The following is a 9,156-nucleotide window of genomic DNA, read 5'->3' as shown; positions in this document are numbered from 1 at the left end:
GTAATCAAAGCGTTGTTTTTTTATAAAAATGTAGGAATCCATTCATTATTTTTTTAAACCTAACTAATACCATAAATGGAAAAAATAACTTTGAAATGGATTAAGCTAAGAATAAAATAAATATATAGGGACAAAACACACAGATTGAGTTATCCCCAAAGCACAGATTACATAATAGGTACTTTCCAGTACCCAAAGTTTGAGACTTGTGTTATGGGATACTAATTCAACGATACTATATTCTTAGTGCATAGTTATTCTAGCTTTAGTCTGTTTTTATTAATAAGAGTATATCAAGACCCAAGTCAATCTGAAAAATATAATTTTCCATATATAGTCTTGCCCTGACCGGGCCACAGAGGTCGTAGCATATAGTTTTATCCAGGAAAAAGGTACTTTTCGATGCAAACTATACGTATGAGATGTGTTTCTATGCCGTACATTAATTATGTGAAAACTGTAAAATATCAAGCCGTAACGAGATTATAATCTTTATGATATTATTTCTACACCGTCCCATTATCTTCCGCGACAAGTAGGTATTTAATATTATGAATTCTGTTGGGGCAGAGAATTATTTTATGACTATATAATTTTATTATAATCTCGTGTCTATATCGGTGAAGGAAAACATCGTGAGGAAAACTGCACACAATTTAGTTAGTTCACAATAGTGTATGCGATGGTTGCCGACGTGGAGACGAGCGAGTTGCGAAGTGGAGACGAAAAAGTAGGAAAGCGGATCCTGGGCTCCGAGGCACAACGGCTGAGGAAGAAATTGGGAAAACGCTCGGAAAGAGAGTGTGTCTGCGCTGGTTGCTGGTAGTATTCGTAAAAGCCATGTCATCAGGAATAGCACATAGGGTACGTACATAGATATCAGGCCTATTCAGGATAGTACGTACCCACAGAGATACTATTCTGAATTCCTGAACTTACGCAGCGCGGCTAGTAAAATCAATATATGTATAATATAATATGTAAGTATAGTATAATAAAACAGTAGAAAAAAAATCCTATACATTGAATAAATTTACATAAATATAAAATTAGGCAATAGTCACAGCTATAGATAGATAGATAGGCACAGTTACTCTGTTAGTAAGAAAAAAAATCTGTCTGTCTCTATGTCTGTTTATACACGCTAATCTTCGGAACTGCTGGACGGATTTGAATGAAACTTTTTTGTTATATAGCTATTAAGCCTGGGCTACATATAGGTTATAAATTATTTTGAAAACTGAAATATCTGATGGAGAACAATGATGGTACAGCTTAACTATAGGAAATATTGAAATGACACCTTGACAAAAGTTATTCAGCCTGATGAGCATTTTCTGTTGAGTTATAAAAATCGAAGATCTGGAACACCTGATGTAGACCCATGATGGTGCAGCTAAACTATAGGGAATATAGAAATGACGACTTAACAAAATATTGTTCAGTCTGATGAGCAATTTCTGTTGAGGTATAAAAATCGAAGATCTGGAACACCTGATGTAGACCCATGATGGTGCAGCTAAACTATAGGGAATATAGAAATGACGACTTAACAAAATATTGTTCAGTCTGATGAGCAATTTCTGTTGAGGTATAAAAATCGAAGATCTGGAACACCTGAAGAAGAGTCATAATAGTTCAACTAAACTATAGAAAATATACTTCTTCAGTGTGATTAGCATCTTCTGTATGTATAGGTATCGTTACATTTGTCTGTACAATTAAATTTCCCTAATAATTTTGACTCCTTACCATAAATTGTTCGGCCACGCGAACGAAGATCGCAGGCATCAGCTAGTATTACCAGAATGGATTTTAGTGGACGTATAGATTCTGTAGCAGGGAACAGAATACATAGAGAAATACTCAATCGACAAGAACTTCGTTCTAAATTCGTAGATGATATCTATCATCATGATAAATATCGTAGAAATTTTGCGACGAATTAAGTACCTCCTCCTTTTTGAAGTCGGAAGTTGAAATATTCATCGGGCCCTTTCTAAATCTATGGGTAACCTTTTTACAGACTTCGTGTGAAAAATAAAAACAAAATCGATTTAGTGACAATAATGACAATCCGTTGATTCTTACAAAATTTTAGTACAACAACAAATTTGGTTTTATCAAAATTATGCGTTGAAAAATTTAATATTTCTAATGCAAGGACGACTAAATAAAAACGAGGCTGGTAAGTATATGGTGTTCCAAATTTTAAGATCATCCCTACATATTATAAGGAGTCTTTCTGTCTGTATGATCGCGATAATCTCAAAAACTACCGGAACAATTATTGTCAGGTTTTCACCAGTAGATAGTGTAATTCCTGACGAAGGTTTATATAAATAAATTATTAGGTACTAATAGAAGTACCAACTGGAACGTGTAGGAAGCCGCTGCCAAACCCAAGCCATAATCATAAAAACTTGCTCATAACATTTAGAGTGAATGGTGACATGCTTTTGTAAAGTGCGATCTCCTGAGTATAAGTTATCGTTAAAACTATAAACTTCTATTGTCATCATGATCAGAGTTTGCCATAGATAGAGACTATTCGTAAATTGCGACAAAAAATAAAATTATTGCATGTTTTAAATTAAAAAATTGCTCCCTTAAATCATACTACTTTTAATGTTTATTTTTTATTATTTATTTTTCTTTTTTTTCTTACAGAATAAATTATAATTTAGGCGATATGGACACTTCCTGTCTTCGCTTAAGATTTACCCCTCTCTTCAAAAATTTGTGTAAAAGTGACTCAAAATGTTGTTTAGAAATAGTCCCAGAAGTGTCCTGTGTACAAAATCTAGACAAAATTCAGTGGCAGCATGGAGACGAGAGCATAGAATACATGATACCAATAACATACAAAGTAATTCTTAAAAAGAAATACAAGAAACAAGTGTCAAACGACGATGGACAGTTGAAAACATATCATTCCTGTGTTGATTTGATGGTACCTTCATCTATAGACGTTACTTCTAGTGATGTCATAAAAGTTATAAGCGATAGTGTCATCTTTGATAAGCTAACACACAACGGAGAGGACAAGAGCGATGAAAAAATAACTTCAAGTCCAGCACAGACCAGCTCGGACGAGTCGCAAGCAAGAGGGAATAAGCCTAAGATAACCAACAGTGTTGATATTACTAATAAAAAGAAATTTTATTTAAAAGGTAAAGAATTTCACGTTAAAATGATTTGCACAATCGTCCTCGACAAATGTAATCAAAATTACGATTCTTCATAAAGCCCTAATGCTGCTAATCAAAGTGGAAGACTTTTTTATTTCTTTTATTTTTTCTTTTGTTTTCAGAAATTAAAGATGAAGGCACACAATTCTGTGAAAATTCATATAACAGTAATTCCTATCGTTTAAAAAAAATATATTTAAAGGATAAAATAACTAGCGCTCCATTTGCGGGTGATCTAGATACCGTTAAGTACATAAGATCATCATCAGCTGATTGGGAACCATCAATTGCTAGTAAAGAGGACCGCAAGCTGAGCATTACTCCTATTTGCTCCATTAACACACAAGATAACTTACCAATTAACTACAATGAAAAGACTTCTAATTTGATTGTTCTGCGAGTCCAAGATCCAAAATGTTATAACGCTAACAATACTAAATACATAGCTCCAAAAGAAAAGCACGGATTTAAAGTAATCAAAGAAATCAAAGAAAACAAGTCTTACGACTCAATAACGGACAAGTCTAGTGAAAGAATTTTGCCAGAAGTGAGAGTGGCTCAATTTATGAAGACAGTGGAACAAGATCTAATGCCGCTAAAGAATTCTCTCAATGAAATAATAAGAAGATGCGCTTTATTAGGATACATTTGCAAGGAAAACCAAAATCCTATGATGTTTAACTATGTGCCCTGTATCCCCGGAAAGGATTCATTTTTCAAAACGGAATCTAAATCTAATCGTGTTGTTTACTCAATGGTGTTCGACGGGTGAAATTTGTTTATAAAGATTGTTGACTAAAGTAATTATTAAGTACTTACATCTTTTATTTATGTTTTCCATCGTCTGCCCTTATTATTGCCTTTATAATTTTTGCCGTTTTATCGTAAGTAGAAAACATATGGAGTGTTCTCTGTTAGAAATTCGCCTTTCGTAACATATTTTATTTATTTATTCCAAAAAATTACAACAATTAAATTTACGCAAAAGTTGCAAGGTTTAAGTGGTTTGCCAATGCCTTCTCCATTTCACACACAATGATCAACCAGTGTGCAAGTTTCCTCACGATGTTTTCCTTTACCGAAAGCAAGTGGTGGTCTACGAAAAATACTATAGATGAGTCAGATTGGTATGCAAACCCATGTAGCAAGAGAAGGATTCGAATCCTACTCGATCCTGGGAGCTTTTGATCCACAGATCTGAACCATTAGACAACCACCGCTTCGAGTTCATTATTATTTCTGTAAATAGGTTCCACAAATATCCTAAATGATTTTTAACGACATTAACATTCTGAAGTGAAGGACAGTGACAACGCCCACTCTCTAATCGATTATTCAACGTATATGGATATACTTTACGTTATACTACTAAGGACAATTGAAAGAAAACACAAAGTTCTACTTACGTGTAGATGAAATAGAGAGATTCGCATGACTATTGTATAAAGTGTATAATTCATTATGTGTCTCAACAACAACTAATTACGCTCATGGGTGGGGGTCCTGGTAATCACGTGAAATGAAACACACACAACGACTTTCTTGACACTATTAATAGAGTGGTTTGCCATTGCCTTCTCCATTGCACACACAAGTTGATAATCAACTAGAGTGTATGTTTCCTCACGATGTTTTCCTACACCGGAAGTACACCGGTGGTGTTCCATGACAACTACTATACAGGAATCATGAACTGAAGAACTAAGTACTAAAATGCTAAAATATTACTCGAATATCGGTAGCGCTAATCTTCACTACCATCATCACTACAAACTTCTACACAATATAAAACAAAGTCGGCCTCCGCCTCTGCATGTTTCTATTAAATTTTATTCTTATAAATCACGCAACGGATTTTCATTTTTATGCATTTTCACTGTTAGGACAAATTATTCCTGAAGTTTATACATACATAAATGATTGCCGTGCGAAGTGGGCCAGGTCGCTAGTTACTAATAAAACTTTAAAATTCGTGAGAATGTTTAATTTTATTAGATTTTTTTACGCAATTATTTTTGGTACACGGATGGCACAGTCAACAGCAAATAAAGCTGTCCAAAATCATTGAAAATTTGCCGCTATTGCTGTCGCATAGAATTTCACATAAGGTATCTTGTAGTGAAGTTGACTGTACATAAGTTAAAAAAACCTGAAATAGCGCATACATTAATTTTTCCAAAAATTACTACGAGAATGGAGCGCCACGAGTAGTACCGAATAATTTTATTTCGTGTTCTAGAGATATGGCCAGGAATGAAGTAGCCGAACGTATTATTGACAGTTTGGCATTTGAAGTGGAGGCATCACCACAAGATAACATCTTGGAAGTTTCTGGAACCTCCAAGTCTACTCCGCTCAATCTAAAAATCAAAGTTCGTAAAAAAGATGAAGCGTTATTTCAGCAGGGGGTCGTATCTGTCCCTAAACTAGGACAACCGAAAAAATCACCAGATAAAATCAGATTAGTCAACAGCGACCAAACTGTCTTGTCGTTCAAAGTGTTCGTCGACACTGATCCGGAGAAGAAGCCTGCGAAGAAGCGTAAAAGATTTTTTGGTAATTTTACACTATGTGATCATATTCATTCAATTATTCATTTCTTTAACATGGAATGATGTCTGAGTCACGTCACGGCTAAGGCCCTAATTCTTTCTATACGAACAGCACACACATTTTGGACACAGGTACGAGTTTTAATTTTAAAAATATTGGAGGGACCGACATTTTCGTCTGTCTTACAGCCTAGTAAATAAATTTGTCGACAGTTTATTATTTTTTGCATTAAGATTTTTCTGATAAAAAGTATCTTGTAACATTTTTCTTTATTAACATACCTAATTAATACTTACAATAACTAATGACGAAATACAGGAGGGTGTCTAAGTTCAGAAGACTACGATGATGATGATACCTATATAGAAAGCAACAATACGACCAAACCAGGTGAAGTTGCAAAACTCAATTTCGGTCTATCAAAAAATGTTGAGGACATGCAGCTACAAACACGCAAGCCCATCATGTTCTTCGGTAATACATGTAAACCAGGTACGTACTCCATCATAACTGATATTTCAGTGAATGTTGTAAATCCCTCCGTGATTTTTTGTGACAAGTACTTATGTGATTTGATGTATTTCTGATCAAAAATAAATATTTAACAGGTGGGTGCTTAGATCCTCCTTATGGTGAAGACAGATATTCATATGGACCAAAGAAATGTAATGTCAAAATTCCCACTGAAAATAGATATTCACATGGAACTACGGAATATAAAGACAAAATACCCACTGAAAATATATATTCAGATGAAACGACGGAAAATAAAGACAAAACTCCCACTGAAAATAAAGATTCACATGAATCGACGGAATATAACGACAAAAGTCCAACTAAAAATGATACAGAAATTAGTTATGCAATTACAAACGACAGTATGGTTGAATCACTGGATAAAACAACAAAAAATTGTGAACCTAAAACTTTGACTCCTATTGTAGTATCTGGTGGAATCAGTAGAACAAGCAATCAAAAAAGAAGTATTCAGTCTATAGACGTCAAGCTATCATTCCGAGACCTTGGCGACCTTAGTCATTTTAGTTTAGTCAAAGACTTCGTTGAAAAAAAAAGAATAACACAATCTGAAAATATTTTAGAGGTACCTACTCCTGAGGATGAAATGGTTATAACAAAACTTTACCCTAAAGATAATGACAGTAGTTTTCAAAGCGAAACAACTTCGTCTACACAAGGAAATGAAGATAATTTCGCCACTACTACACTGGAAGTCGAAGGAGCTACACTTATATTAGGAGCAGCAGCAATTCAAGAAATTAAACGTTCAAAGAAAGAAAATTCAAATCAAGAAAAAGAATCAACTACACCGATAAACAAAAATGAAAACAAAAAAAATCTTAGATCTGGGGATGACGGTCAAAATGCTTCTGACATCATGGTTTATCCAGAAAAAGAAGTTTTAAACACCCCTACAGTTAAATCAGACGACGCTTTTCATAATTTGGATACCAATGAATATGATGAGGACTTCATAACTGTAGGGGAGACAGTTAAACCCATTAATGCTAACAAAATTTCAAAGAATGCAGAACCGAGAGATCTTCAAATTACACCTGACTTAGACAAGAATCGCGAAGATGAAAACGAAAATTACGCGCGGGATCAGAAATTACAATCTAGGGAAGATAATAATATTATTCAAAGTGAAAAGTATGCATCAAGAGATAACTTATCAAATTCAAATGAGAAATTGATAAAAGGAGGAAATGACGATACAGGGAACATTATACCTGAAATAAAAAAAACTAGTGACGTAACAGATGATAACATTTCTCATGACGCTTTTCAAACTAATGACCACGTACAAAACCACGTAATAAATGAAATTATGAGTAAAAATAATACAGAGGCAAATGGTAAATCAAATGATCAACCTGTCGACGAACTTGCAATAAATTTAAACAGTGATAACAATGAGAATTCACCAATGCTTGAAGACTTGAATAACACAAATGACGGCATACATATAAAAACGGTTGAAAATAAATTTGGCACAGATGAGAAAAAAATGCTTAATAGTGATGAAAATGGAGAATTGTACGATCTTGAAGACTTGAACAAAACAAGAGATGTCGTAAACATCAAAAATGTTCCTCATCAATTTAGCACAGATGATGAAAATATTCTCAAAAATCAACAATCTGAATTAGAGAAGCCCGAAGAATTAACTAAAACAAGTGACCGTGACTTGAATAAACAAAGTGACATGGATAGTATTCGCGACAAATCCTCTAAAATTGACACACATAAGGCAGACAATATAAATAATTTACGACAAACACAAGCCTCTAACGAATTAACTAATCCCGAGATTGCAAAAACTTCAAGCAGCAGTGGATATGATAATATGAATTTAAAAGTAGACTTCATTAATGATGATACACTAGTTATGGATAATGATAAGAATAAATTGAAAGATAAAGATCAAGCAATTGATTCCATTATAAGTTCTCGAGATGGATCTAAATTTCAAGTAAAAAAAGATTTCATAAATATGAACCTTGCATTTCAATCGTACACTAATGATCAAAATGAGAGCGTCATCAAATCACTTGATAGCATAACAGACATTAAAAGGGAACCCCAAGACAATGTAACAATTATAAAATCCCAATTACGAATAGACGCACCAAATATGATCAAAGTTCCTATAGACGCTCGTAACTACATGACGCTCCAAGTGAAAGCGAGTGGGCAACAAATATCTCCTCAAACATCATCTCGTACAACTGAAGGTATTATTTTATATATTAGGAAATAAAGAGTTAATTTTCTGTAACTTTTTGCTAGATTTTTATAAGGATCAATTTATTTTGATAAATGAATATTCTCATTACATAATACTTCATCATTTACATGCTTCTATAAAAACAGTATTATCTGTTTCAGGAGCAGCTTCGAGAGGCCCTAAGAAACCATCTTCTAATGTAGGGTCGGCTTCGACGGGATCTGAAAAATCACCTATTTTAGAAGATCTTCCGTTTTCTGTTTCCAAGGGATCGGATCACCGGGGCATTTTAACAAAAGTGCCATCACGTGGCTCACAAAAAAATGATGTAGAATCGTTTCAAAATCTACTGTCAACGGTTTACGATCACCAACTGATCCCACTGCATCGTCTCATTTCCGATTTAAAGACAGACGTGGACAAATTGGCATCTGAACAACTTTGGCTAAAGGAAAACTGTCGTAGGATAAGAAAACCCGCCAAACTTACACATTCTAGTAGAAAATGCGGATGTTCCAGAAAATTTAACTAGACTAGAGGAATAAATATATTTTGAACGACTCATTTTTTGACATATTTACACAATGACTAGTATTTATGCCATAAAAGTATCAAGATATATTGTCGTATCCAAAGACATATTCAATAAAGCCATGTGATCAC

General features: G+C 34.1%; 1 protein-coding gene across 1 annotated transcript; it reads left to right on the top strand.

Annotated features, from left to right (window-relative positions):
* Nucleotides 1–2,030: 2,030 nt before the first annotated feature.
* LOC128676398 (uncharacterized) lies at nucleotides 2,031–9,053 on the top strand. The gene is made up of 5 exons (XM_064436453.1): nucleotides 2,031–2,188; nucleotides 5,431–5,747; nucleotides 6,063–6,236; nucleotides 6,353–8,500; nucleotides 8,655–9,053. The coding sequence occupies exons 2-5, from the start codon at nucleotides 5,435–5,437 to the stop codon at nucleotides 9,023–9,025; spliced, it is 3,006 nt and encodes a 1,001-aa protein (XP_064292523.1). The 5' UTR covers nucleotides 2,031–2,188; nucleotides 5,431–5,434; the 3' UTR covers nucleotides 9,026–9,053.
* Nucleotides 9,054–9,156: the final 103 nt, after the last annotated feature.

This window comes from Plodia interpunctella, chromosome 16 (genome assembly GCF_027563975.2).
Source record: "Plodia interpunctella isolate USDA-ARS_2022_Savannah chromosome 16, ilPloInte3.2, whole genome shotgun sequence".
NCBI classification, from domain to species: Eukaryota; Metazoa; Arthropoda; class Insecta; order Lepidoptera; family Pyralidae; genus Plodia; species Plodia interpunctella.
Note: the sequence above shows the minus strand (reverse complement) of the source record. Positions and strands in the feature narration are given on the sequence as shown.